The sequence below is a fragment of the Aethalodelphis obliquidens genome, unplaced genomic scaffold, assembly GCF_003676395.1.
Source record: "Aethalodelphis obliquidens isolate GAN/ISIS:26980383/991018 unplaced genomic scaffold, ASM367639v1 scaffold111, whole genome shotgun sequence".
Lineage (NCBI taxonomy): Eukaryota > Metazoa > Chordata > Mammalia > Artiodactyla > Delphinidae > Aethalodelphis > Aethalodelphis obliquidens.
The window spans coordinates 2480658-2492924 of record NW_020838055.1 but is presented as its reverse complement, the minus strand read 5'-3'; the positions used below and the strand labels follow the sequence as shown (position 1 = coordinate 2492924).

The 12267-nt window shown below is 55.9% G+C and overlaps 2 protein-coding genes across 23 annotated transcripts in view; one reads left to right on the top strand and one right to left on the bottom strand.

Annotated features, from left to right (window-relative positions):
* MAP4 (microtubule associated protein 4) overlaps positions 1–9264 on the top strand; it is a 170612-nt gene extending 161348 nt beyond the window's left edge. For 8 of the 11 annotated variants that reach the window (XM_027097067.1, XM_027097068.1, XM_027097069.1 and 5 more), the window contains 4 exons: positions 3091–3172; positions 4657–4769; positions 6657–6846; positions 6971–9264. In XM_027097067.1, the coding sequence (XP_026952868.1) occupies positions 3091–3172; positions 4657–4769; positions 6657–6846; positions 6971–6978 (393 nt within the window). In that variant the 3' untranslated portion in view covers positions 6979–9264. Of the gene's footprint in view, positions 1–3090; positions 3173–4656; positions 4770–6656; positions 6940–6970 lie in introns of those variants that run through there. The other 3 variants (XR_003430893.1, XM_027097064.1, XM_027097073.1) reach the window with 3 other exon arrangements.
* Positions 9265–9720: 456 nt separating this feature from the next.
* The window catches only part of DHX30 (DExH-box helicase 30), a 30608-nt gene continuing 28061 nt past the window's right edge, over positions 9721–12267 (bottom strand). For 8 of the 12 annotated variants that reach the window (XM_027097075.1, XM_027097079.1, XM_027097074.1 and 5 more), the window contains 9 exons: positions 11828–12126; positions 11547–11753; positions 11382–11463; positions 11118–11311; positions 10837–10996; positions 10565–10722; positions 10369–10472; positions 10153–10292; positions 9721–10047 (listed from right to left, as the gene is read on the bottom strand). In XM_027097075.1, the coding sequence (XP_026952876.1) occupies positions 9794–10047; positions 10153–10292; positions 10369–10472; positions 10565–10722; positions 10837–10996; positions 11118–11311; positions 11382–11463; positions 11547–11753; positions 11828–12126 (1598 nt within the window). In that variant the 3' untranslated portion in view covers positions 9721–9793. The remainder of the gene's footprint in view (positions 10048–10152; positions 10293–10368; positions 10473–10564; positions 10723–10836; positions 10997–11117; positions 11312–11381; positions 11464–11546; positions 11754–11827; positions 12127–12267) is intronic. The other 4 variants (XM_027097082.1, XM_027097085.1, XM_027097084.1 and 1 more) reach the window with 1 other exon arrangement.

Genomic DNA, 12267 nt, shown 5'->3' with positions numbered 1-12267 from the left:
ATATGTTGTGTGGTGTATGTCAGAGCTCTGAAAATAGTCCTCGTTCATCTGTCACCTAGTATGGTCTTCCCACACTGCCTACACATGATTTCAAACAAGATTTTTTTGGTGAGGGAATGTACTTTTTAAAAGAGTTTTCATTTTAGGAGGTTTCCTTAAACAGCAGAGCATTAGGAAAATGCCTGTGACAGTGTTTCCAGTGGGAAGATGAGGGTAAACAGCCTGGACTATGGCGCTGTCCTGCCTTCCATCAGCCCCTCCATAAAGCCACCATAAATATACCTGTGTATAAGAAGGGTGGCCACCAGCCGTACGCGTCTAACCCCATTCCCCCACAGGGCCCTCCTTACCCCAGAGAGAAATTCTGGGGTTACCACAGGGATTCGTGGCTTGGAACAGGATCCTGGTCAGTACTCCCCACATGTCCCCATGTACACATAAACATGCCTCTTGTTGAGAACTGAGAGGCCATCGGGTGAGAACATAGCAGCTACTTCTGTGGCTGATCCCAGTTTAAATGTTGCAGCAGTTTTAATTCCATTTCACCCTTGCAAGGAGGGGTGTGTATGTTAATGGGTTCTGAGACCTGTTGGCAGTGTCACTTCAGTAGCAGTATTGACACCTGCAGCGGCCTGCAGGCCAGGGGCAGATCACGTGAGCACACGGCTTGAGCGAGGTGCGAGAATGCCGGGGTGGTGGTGAACAGGCTGGTGCTGGCTGCCAGGCGTCACTGCGGGCGACTTTGGGGCTAGCACGAGAAACACACATCCTAGGCCAGAGCAGCAGCACGTGGCTCCCTAAAGCCAAAGCCGTCAGTGGAGGCCGGGGGCTAGGGGAGCAGGTTGGGGGTATCTTTTGGAAGCGGATTGTGGCTCTTCTATGTACCAGCCTGGGAAGGCAGAGCTTGTCTCAGAGGCTTTGTTAACTTAGTGAGATGCAATTAAGCTTTTTAAAACTTTATATATATAAATTTATTTATTTACTTTATTTTTGGCTGACTTGGGTCTTCGTTGCTGCACATGGGCCTTCTCTAGTTGTGGCGAGCGGGGGCTACTCTTCGTTGTGGTGCGCAGGCTCTAGGCCACGCAGGCTTTAGTAGTTGTGGCTCGTGGGCTCTAGAGCTCAGGCTCAGTAGTTGTGGCGCAACGGGCTTAGTTGCTCCACGGCATGTGGGATCTTCTGGCCCAGGGCTCGAACCCGTGTCCCCTGCATTGACAGGCGGATTCTTAACCACTGCGCCACCAGGGAAGTCCCTAAAACTTTTAATTATAGAAATTTTCAAACATATACAAAAGTAGAGAAAATGGTAACGTGAATTGGATGTACTTTTTTACCCAGCTTCATTTATTAATCTTTGTGGCCAGTCTTATCTATAAATGCCCACCCCAGTTATTTTGAAGCCAGTTTCAGTTATATCTTTTATCTGCAAATATTCCAATATGTAACTTTAAAAGATAAGAACTCTAATATACATATGTATATAAAATCCCATAGCATGTTAAACAGGTTTGCTTAATCAGGAAACAAGTAAGGTCCATAAGTTGTGATTGGTTGATTTGCATCTTATAATCTTAGGTTTCTCTTACTCTACAAGTTCCCTGTTCATTTTTTCTTTTTTCACGGTAATATTTTTCAGAGTAAACTGAGTGGTTTGTCCTAGAATTTGGATTCTGCTGAGGATGTCCCCATGGTTTCACTTAACGTATTCATTAGTCCCACAGTTTTCTTTTTATTTATTTATTGTTTTTTTTAACATCTTCATTGGGGTATAATTGCTTTACAATGGTGTGTTAGTTTCTGCTTTATAACAAAGTGAATCAGTTATACATATACATACGTTCCCCTATCTCTTCCCTCTTGCGTCTCCCTCCCTCCCACCCTCCCTATCCCACCCCTCCGGGCGGTCACAAAGCACCGAGCTGATCTCCCTGTGCTATGTGGCTGCTTCCCACTAGCTATCTACCTTACGTTTGGTAGTGTATATATGTCCATGCCTCTTTCTCGCTTTGTCACAGCTCACCCTTCCCCCTCCCCATATCCTCAAGTCCATTCTCTAGTAAGTCTGTGTCTTTATTCCTGTCTTACCCCAAGGTTCTTCATGACATTTTTTTTTCTTAAATTCCATATATATGTGTTAGCATACGGTATTTGACTTTCTCTTTCTGACTTACTTCACTCTGTATGACAGACTCTAGGTCTATCCACCTCATTACAAATAGCTCAATTTCGTTCCTTTTATGGCTGAGTAATATTCCATTGTATATCTGTGCCACATCTTTATCCATTCATCCGATGATGGGCACCCACAGTTTTCTTTAGATTGATTCAGACTTGATATTTTTCCCCACATTTTTGCAAGACGTTCATAGGCAGTGGTGGTGTTTCTATCAGGAAACATGTCTTACTCTTCTCGTCGTCTCACTCCTCGTGATGCTGGCGGCTGTTGATGCCCAAAACCATGAGTTCAGTGAAGGTGCACTGTGGTGAGACTCTAATTATCCTGTCCTTTCTTCATTTATTGGCTGGAATACATCTATAAAGCGAAACTTCCCCTTATCAACTATTCTTTTTTTGAGGACTAGGTTCAGCTGTGGCACACTGTCAACAGATGTGTGGACTCCACACCCTGGCGAGAGCCCAGCCGTGGCGAGTGACCTCTGTTGACTCCTCACAGGTCATCTCAGGGATGGCGCAAGATGAGCCTGTCACTGCTGCCGAGGACACGTGGTGGCTTGCTTTAGCAGCTGCCAGATCTGTGGCTGGGAAAAGTGCATTTCCCCAGGCTCCTGTTTAGGGAGAACTGCAGCCTTGTTGGAAAGATGAGCCAGAGTAGAGGCTGCTGTTTTGATGGTAGTAGGTACGCTGTAGGTGATGATTGAGCACCTGAAGCGATTAGTGTAGAGCTGGTGCTGAGGTCCCTTCAAGAGATGGTATGAAGAAGGGATGGAGTGAGGTTAGAGCCAGGGAAGCCTTTGGAGAAGGCGGCCTCTGACCTCGGGTTTGGAGACTATAAAGAGAGCATGGGTTTGGACCTGGCAGTACACCTTCTCTCACTGAGGCAGTCACTTTTTTGTGTGTTTTTCTCCTCAGGTTCAGATTCAGAACAAGAAGGTGGACATCTCTAAGGTCTCCTCCAAGTGTGGGTCCAAGGCTAACATTAAGCACAAGCCTGGTGAGTGGTGCCTCCCTTGTCCCAGGTTTCACCCCTATGTCTCTGTCCTTCCATGAAGATTCCTGGAGCCACACACCCAGGGCACAGCAGTAGAAACAACGTAGTCCTCAGTCCCTGTCAGGGAGGGGGGATTCTGGGCACTAACCTTTTAGTTGGAGGAGGAACAGTGTGGAAGGTTTGCCATTTGCACCAGCAGCGTCTTGAGGACCTGCTGTGTGCATGGCACTGTTGACCTAGGCCTAGGGGAAAGGTACGCTAGGGGCTAAGAACCCTTCTCAGCCTCCCAGGCAAGCGTTCAGGAGCTGGTGCTGAAGGAGCTCTGGAGAGTGGTGGTCGGGTCTTGCCTGTCAGACTCAGGAGCAAAGGGTATTCTCGAGCAGTGAAGCATCCACCAGCAGCTCCAGCAGGAGATAGGGAGCCATTCAATAATGCCGCCTCGGCCTGCCCATGTGGATCTTGCCACTACAGCAATGCAGACTCTCCTGCCAGCAGCACAGGTGGCCTGGCGCCCCCGTGGAGGCCTCTGAGCCACTGGCAATGTTGTCTGAGCAGGGCCTGCGTTCTTGGCTCGGCTGTACCCTAAGAGCCTCGTGTGTCCTGGACCCTGGGTCGGCAGCAGATTTGGGGTAGTGCCGTATCTGTAGTGGCAGGCACACTGGCTGACAGGTCTGGTGTCTCAGAGATCAGTCGCCACGCCACGGGCCAGTTAAGGGGAAGGCAAAGAAAACTCCCTTCCCTCTCAGCAAAAACTGTCATCCATTTTAGAAGGTGTTCTGTGTCAAAGGATCAAAACACTTTGCCCCTTAACTAACCTTCATTTTTCCTTCTATCTGGAAAATCCAGTCCTGTGAGATACCTCCTTCCCTAGTGACACTGAGTGACTTGAGGTCCAGTTTTTGCAAGGGGCCAGAAATCCAGTGGGTAGGATACCTGGAGAATTTGGCAGGCAGCTAGGTGTTGAGGTTGGTGATATGAGCCAGGAGGAGATGGGAGAATGAAGAAGGGCTCAAGGGAAAGCCAAGCTGAGGGGCCGGGTGGCCAGTGACAGTGCTCTGGCCCTTGATCCCATGGCCTCACTCTGGCTGAGCTGTGAACGTTGCCTGTGTACAGACTGCCTCCCCTCTGCTCCCGCCTCTTGCCTTCCCTTCTTTTCATGACAGTGAGATTCAGTTAAACTGCTCACCTAGACCATACTCCATCCTGTGACTCACTGGCTCGCTGGTGACTTTGAGCAAGTCACTCCTCTCCTCCAGTATCAGTGGTGGCAGCTGGAAAACCAGGATTCCAGGATCTTGACCCTGACCAACAGGGTGTTTATGAGGCTGAAAGCATGTGTTCACTGTGCCTCTTCCTTTGTCCTCAGAGCAGGTCACTTTTTCCCCATTTCTATACTGGGCACATCCCAGTCCTTGGCCAGCCTCCTGGCTTTGCCTGTAGGGGTATTTCTCTGCCACCCACAGTGACCCATTTCTGTTTGGTTCCAGGTGGAGGAGATGTCAAGATCGAAAGTCAAAAGCTGAACTTCAAGGAGAAGGCCCAGGCGAAGGTGGGATCTCTTGATAACGTGGGCCACCTGCCTGCAGGAGGTGCCGTGAAGGTAGTGAGTGGGTCCTGGCGGGGACACAGCTGGGGGGTGGGGTTGTGCGGCTGGAGTCTGGGTCCCAGCAGGTGGGCACCTGTCACCGCCCCTCAGTCTCTTCAGGGGTCATGTTTCACCCACACCATTGCTGTTTCCATCGTCTGTCATCAGTCCTGAGCGAGGCAGGAGAGGTGAAGAGGCCCCAGCCCGGTCACCTCTCACCTGTCCAGCTGGAGATGGAACGTTCTCCTGAGAGCCGTGGCCTGCCTTTCTGAGCCCATCTCAGCCATGTTCAGAGGGACAGGGCTGGAGTGCAGGTCCCCACAAGGCCGGGGTCTGTGTGGTACCGTTCTCGCAGCACCTCCTGAGACGGGAGTGTTCGGTACCTGCTCTGTGTCAGGCTCTGTTCTGGGCCTGGGAGCGGAATGGCACATTTTTACTGCCCGTGACAGCAGGCCTGGCATCCACCCCTCTGGAGGCCTGCGCGGGCCGGGCTCTGGAGAGCACTCAGGCGGCAGGCTTCCCATCCTGGTTGGGCCTCTCCTCCCTTCCCTCCCTCTCTTCCCTCTGCGCTCCTTCCACAGTACTGTGAGATCTTTTGTCTGCCAAGATGCTGTCTGTCCTTTGTTCCGTGTCATCGGGTAGCAGGGCCGTGGGGGCAGCGCCTTGCCGGCTTCCAAGCCTGAGGGTGGCTGCAGCTGCTCAGGGAGGGGTGGGCGAGGGAGAGGGGACATGAGCAGTGCTCCGGGCCTTCCCCTGCATCTGACCGCGCAGCGCGGCTCCATCCCAGCCCACACTTTGTCCCACCCACCTCAGTGCTCCGTTCAAGCCCGGACTAGCTCCCTCTGTCGCAGCCTCTCAGGACATGCTCCACACCTTGTGAGGGGCTGTTCTCTGGTCAGCACCCCCGGGGCACTAACTTGGGTGTAGTCACTTGTCCCCGGCCACACGACGGGTGCACGCAGACCAGGGCTCACGCCTGGGCCTTTCTGACCGCAAGTCTTTTCTTTACTCACATCACCTCCCTTTCTTATCACTTCTGGAACTATTTTTCTAACACAGAGGCCCGCTTCTTTCACTGCTCTGATTTTTCCTGTTGTCGCCTTTGGGCGTTCCCAGCACAGGTGTGCCAGCTCGCCAGTGCCTCCCAGCAGCCCTCCCTCTTGTGCTCTGGACTCACACTGGGTGTCCACGGCCACCACAAGGCCTTCCTCGCCAGGCCCCCCCAGTCTCCCTCACACCTCCTTGGACACCTTCTTCCCTCCTGTGTCTCCAGGCCCCAGAAAGATGCCCAGCACAGAGGAGGCCTCTGTCAGGGGCGCATGAATGATGGATACACGGGCAGCGCTGCCCCAGGAATGGCCGAGAAAGCCTCTCCGAACACTCGCATGTGCAGGGAGTGCCCTGGGATCCCTTAGGTCTGAGGTGGCGGCCTGCACCCCTCAGGAACTGGTTCAAGCTCCCGGAGCTCCCTCGCCCTAGTGGCTCCAGACCCACAACTTGAGATGATTCCTTAGCTTTTTTGCTAACAATCTGCTGTCATAAGTGTTGTGATCTGGCATCAGCCTTGTTGAGAAGCCAGGCACCTTTCACCTCTCATGTCAGAGGCTTCACGAAGCCTTTCGTCTCCCAGAGGAGGCTCTCAGAGCATGTCACTAGCCAGGCTGCACTGCTTTACTGCCCCAGAGCCTGAGTTCTTACCCAGCACCCTGCCACCCAGGCCAGGAGTTGGTCTGGCGGGGGGGGCGGGGGGGCACCTGGTCTAGACTCCCAGGTGACTGTACCTTGAGCCAATGGGGAGCAGCAACAGCGGGGGTGGGGACTGTGTGTGAAACCCACCACCATCACCATCCCACGCCCTCCCCGACTGACCCTGCACTGTCTCCCCCACTGTTTCATTTGTAGACTGAGGGCGGTGGCAGCGAGGCCCCTCCGTGTCCGGGCCCCCCAGCTGGGGAGGAGCTGGCCATCCCTGAGGCAGCGCCTGAAGCTGGCGCCCCCACTTCAGCCAGTGGCCTCAGTGGCCACACCACCCTGGCAGGGGGTGGTGACCAAAGGGAGGCCCAGACCTTGGACAGCCAGATCCAGGAGACAAGTAAGTGGCTGGGCTCGGCCTAAGGGCCAGCCAGGGGCCCTGCCACTGGCTGCAGATTGAAACTCCTTTGTTTTCCTACCGGAGTGTGGCCTGAATTTTAACGAAGCAACCTTTTATTTTCCAGGCATCTAATGATGACATTCTGGTCTCGTCTTCCGTCCCCCGTGTTCCCCTTCTTGTCTCCCCCGTCACCCTCTCCCTTCCCTCCTCCTGTGTCACTGCAGATTGAGACCTACAGGCTGACGTTCCGGGCAAACGCCAGGGCCCGCACCGACCACGGGGCCGACATTGTCTCCCGCCCCCCTCCACTTCCCTGGCGGCCCCAGCTCAGGCACCTGGGCCCCTAGCTCCCTCTCCCGGGCTGCCCTCTAGGCCCCTCCCTCCCTCCCTCCCTCCTGCCTCACTTGCCCAGGGTGGCAGCAGCCCCACCCCCGTGCTCCCTCCACTCCCGGCCCCAGACCCGGCTCCCTGCTTGACTCCCCCGTCCTCACCATTGCGCCGCTGCTCCGCGGAGAAGGTTGGGTGGAAAGTGGGGTAGGGGAGGCTAGTTCAGGACCTCCTGGGATCTGGGTGGGGGGAACCGGAGTCCAACCTCCTCTTTGTTTGGTTTTTTTGGACCAAACCCAAGAGAAACTGACATACCCTCCCTCCTCGCTGGTCCATCTGGAGGGAAGAGTGGAAGTGGACGTCCCCGTGATGGCTGGGTGCTAACTGCGTACCCTGAAGCCTGCTAAGCCACTGCCTCTTCCTTTGACCCCACAGTGGTGCCCACCTCACAGGTGGCACCAGGCACCTCTTGCTGCCCTCCCCCAAGTTAGTCAGGGGCAATGCTGCCTGTCCCCGCTGCTTCCCATACCTACCTAGCTGCTGTCACACTTTTATCTTTTTTTTTAATAACCTGAAAACCGGTGGAGTAGTTTTGCAGGTTGAAGCCATGTCTGAATGAAAGTCGTTGGTAGGTGTTAAAGGAAACAGGGAAGGGAGATCCTGAAGCCTCCAGCTGGGAGGTGAGGCATTGGAGGCTGCCCTGCCTTGGGCAGCTTGGGGCCCCGGCCCCGGAGGTGGTGTGGGCAGGGCAGGTGCAGTGGGGGGCTGTGGGCTAGAGGGCAGGCAGGGACCGCTAGGGGCTGGTCAGAGTGTGGACTGGTGGTTCTGGCATTTTGTGTGTATGCTGCTTTTCTTTTCTAACCAAGAGGCTGGTTTTGGCATCTATGTCTGTCTCATTCCCTGGGATCTGGTGGGAGACAAGGTCGGGCTGGAAAGGGCCATGGAGGTCAAATTCCTCCTAGCCTCCAACCTAGGACACTCGAGCCCTCAGTTGCCAGGGAGCCTGATGTGTTCAGAACTCATGTGGATAGTGGGGAATCAAGTCTGGAAATTTAAAAATAAGTACATGAGATGGGCCATCCAGGCTCCCTTACGGCCTGACTGGAGAGGGGAGAGAGGAGAGGAGAGGCCAGCCTAAGGGGTGTGTCCTGGTTAGGCCTGGTCTTGGGATGGCTGCAATGATAAGTCCCGGGAATTGTATTGACACGAAGATTCTTATTGCACTTGTACTTTTTGTATTAAAGTTTGCATGGTTTCTAATAAAGGATTAAAACGTAACAGTTTGTAGTGAAATGGCCTGGGAGTCTCCAAGGCTTCTCCTCTGGAAGAGCATTTTCTGCAGTGCAGACTTGGCCCCTCACACTCCCCACCTCCTCCTCTGGCATCCCTTGGCGCTGAGAAGGTGGGAGCTGTTGACCTAGGATCAGATTTGAAGTCCATGTAGAGGGAGGGTGTCTGGGCTGGGCAGGTGCTCTCCCTTTCTGAGGTAGCATTTTCTCCAGGGAGGTTCGACACCATCTCCCCAGCTCCCCAAGCACATACCAAGAAATTGCAGGGGTCTTGTGGAAAAAGCACTCCCAGGGCCAGAGACTGTCCACACAGTGCTTCAACGGCGCCAGGGACATCAGGGCATCCGTGTTTTGTCTGCAAGAAAGGGTGAGATGAAACTGGGAGAACGCAGTGGGAGGTGGGGTGCCAGATGCAGTGGGGTGACAGTGCTGGGCCTAAAGGTACCTGCACCTGTGTTGATGCTGGGGTGGACAACAAGCTCTCGGTCCTTTTACTCCGTTGGCCAAAGGTAGGGGTGGGAGAGGTGACCCCGGCGGAGAGCACTCTAGGGGGCGCTGGAGTGGTCAGTGTTCTGAAAGGTGGTTTGGGCACAGCTCCCTTGAAGGGTCCCACAAGCCAGAGAAGCTGAGAAGGCCGCCCTGACAGGTGGGACCAGAGGCCCTGTGTGCTGTGTTCTATTCTGCAGCTGTTGGGGCTGGAACGTTTCTGTACTTCCCCATTTGCTTATGGCTCAGCCGTTAACCATGTTGATCTGTGATTGTTGTTATGATTTCCAGAACAAATAAAGCTCGTATGTCCCACTACGCAGGCCCTGTCTTCTGTATACGTCCTGGTTGTCTACGTCTTCAGCATCCGAGGCCCCCACAGCCCCCAGCTTGTCCCCTCGCATTGAGGGACTGGGGTGCAGCGTGCAGTCTTGACCTCAGCCCCTCGTCTGTGAATCTGTGGCTGTGACCAAAGGTTAAGGCTGCTTGTGGAACTTCTCCCTCCCCCATTTGCCTGGGTTAGCAAGTGACAGCCAGCCAGAGAGGATCCAGGCTGCGGGCCCTGCTGCACGCGCAAGGACACTGCCTCCCACCGCGGCTGTGACAAAGACGACTAGACTGGGCCAAGCAGCACAAGCCAAGAACCCGCATGAGTGGTTCAAGCTCCTGAGGGCTGGGTTCCAAGCCCCTTGCTCTCCTAAGACTTTGGGGCCCTCCCTTCTGAGTCTTCACTCTTCCTCTTGGTTTGGGGAGCCCCAGCGGATAGCGATGCTCACAAGGGATAAATAGAACTTTATTTTAAATAAACATTTGCACTCTGTACATGGCCCCAGCGGAGACGGGGCTTAGTCGTCAGCTGTCTTGCGCACATCAAAGCTGCCACAGGGCCCGCGCAGCAGCTCCGCCAGCAGCGCAAGCAGCTGCCCGTGCTCCTCCTGCACGCAGGGCGGCAGTGCAGCCAACTCGCTGCGCAGGCTCCGCTCCACCATGCGGCCCAGGGCCCGGCGCAGCTCCCGCAGCAGCCGCACAGTGCGTGAGTCGCCCTCCAGCCGCAGCAGGTCGCTGTCACTAAGGGAGATGGTGGCCCGGCGCCCATCATCTAGAGGAAGGGAGAGACGCGGGGAGCCCGGGTGAGTGAGGCCGGACCCCTGAGGAGGCAGAGCAGCCGGAGAAGCGGTGGGGCAGGAGGTGTGCAGGTACCCACCACGGATGTGGACGTCCCCGTCGGTGAGTAGCAGCACAGCTAGTGGGTGCACCTGGGAGGAGTCCCGGACAAAGACGCTGCCGTTGGACTTAACAGCCATGAAATACGTCAGCCATCGGCTCCGTAGCCGTGTGGCCTCCCTAGGGAACAAAGAGCTGAGTGAGGCCCCTTGCTGAACCACCCGAGCTGCCCTGCCCCAGCCTGACAGTCCCCCACCTGTTAATGGTCGACTTGTGCAGCAAGATGTTGCCGGATTTGGTCCTATACGTGACACTGTTGGGCTTGAACTTGCCCTGCCGGGTCACCTTGCCCTGCCTCACCTGCAAGGATGAAGGAGAAGGTGGGTGGGTTGAGCAAGGAGCTGGGATGGAAGGAGAGGTCATGGCCTGGAGCCCCCTCCCCAGGGCAGCACCTGGATGAGGTTGGGGTAGAGACCCGCCATCAGCACACCCTTCACCAGCTCTTCCTCCTCACTGTACTCGTTGCACTGGGCAGAGGCCAGGGTGCAGTCCGAGGGCTTCCCCACCAGGAAAGCCTCATAAATGTTCTCTGAGAACTGCTTGATGAGTCCTGGGGAGGCAAAGTCAGGGTGAACCTAGGGCCCCTGGTTCACAGCTCACTGTGCACCGGCTCAGTGCGAGTGGGAAGGGTGGAGGGGCTCAGGGCAGCTCGGGACCCGCTGACCGTGGATGAAGCGCAGGCTGGGCGCATAGAGCAGGTTTTCCTCCAGGTAGTTCTCACGAGAGCTGCGGTCCTGCCAGCGCAGCACCTCCTCCCAGCCAGACACAGCCCGCACGAACGCCAGGTGGTCGCTGCCACTGTCGTGGCTCAACAGTGCCTTCACCTGGGAGGGGAGGCAGGTGCCAGGGTCACAGGGCAGGGACCAGAGGAAGCCACCTCGGGACCGAAGGGAGCAGAGGGCCGGAAGGGAGAACAGAGGGCCACGCAAAGGCATTGGGTCTGACCTTGTCCACCTCCGCCCGGTTCTGCAGGCTGCTGCTGAAGGGGTCCCGGGTGAGGCAGGAAACGACCACTAGCAGCGGGTGCAGGCAACGGAAGATGGCAGCCAACACTATGGCCTTGGCCAGCCGTGGGTCAGTGGAGATGTGGGCCAGGCGCTGCCCCAGAGTGGTCAGGTACTCCCGCTGGTCCAGCACCCCTGCAAGCTCAGCCGTCAGTCCCGCCCCTGACAGCCATTCCGCAGCCCGGCCCAGCCCTGCACCACTCACCGATCTCCTGGAGCAAGATCACGGCCTCGTCCACCGCCTTGATGTTTGGACTGTCCACGGCCTTGGAGAGAAACTCCACTGCCTACAGCACGAACGAGGCAGAGCCTGTTAGCCCGCACCCCACCTGCACGTTCCCAGGGCCCACTCCGCCCACCTCTGCCGCACCGTCTTCTCTGGCATGTGGATCTTGGCTTGCAGCACCAGGTTCTCAAGGGGCGTGCGCAGGATCTCCGGCACCTGGAAAGGGGCCATCTTCTCCAGCCGGCTCCGCGGGAACAGGTGGTAGGCAAAGCCTGACTGGCAGCGGCCCGCCCGGCCCCGGCGCTGGATCACGTTGGCTCGTGACACCCACACGGTCTCCAGGCAGGACACCTGGGGGAGGGGGCAGGTGAGCAGCCACACAGACCACACGCCTTCCTCCATGCTCCCCTGCGCCTGGCCTTCACCTCACTCAGCTCCTCAACTGCCCCCCACAGCAGGGACAGGGAGATCCCACAGGTGTGGCCTTCTCCAGACACACAGGCCCAGGGTAGATCTGGGCTGGGGCAGGGCCAGGAGATGGGTGCCACCTTGGTCTTCAGGTCGTAGCGTTCCTCCTTGTGCAGACCGCTGTCCACCACGTGCACAATGTCATTGATTGTGATGGAGGTCTCAGCAATGTTGGTGGCCAAGACAATCTTGCGCACGCCAACGGGAGGCTGCTGGAATATGGCCTTCTGGTCCATCATGGGGATGTTGGAGTGCACTGGTGGGCAGCAAGAACACACTGGTCACGGGCACTGCTCCAGCCAAAACCTCCCCATATGAGGGCAGGCAGGGATTTTGACCCTATTTTGATGAAACTGAAGTCCAGATCAGTAATATGCCCAGTAGAGGTCACAAAGCC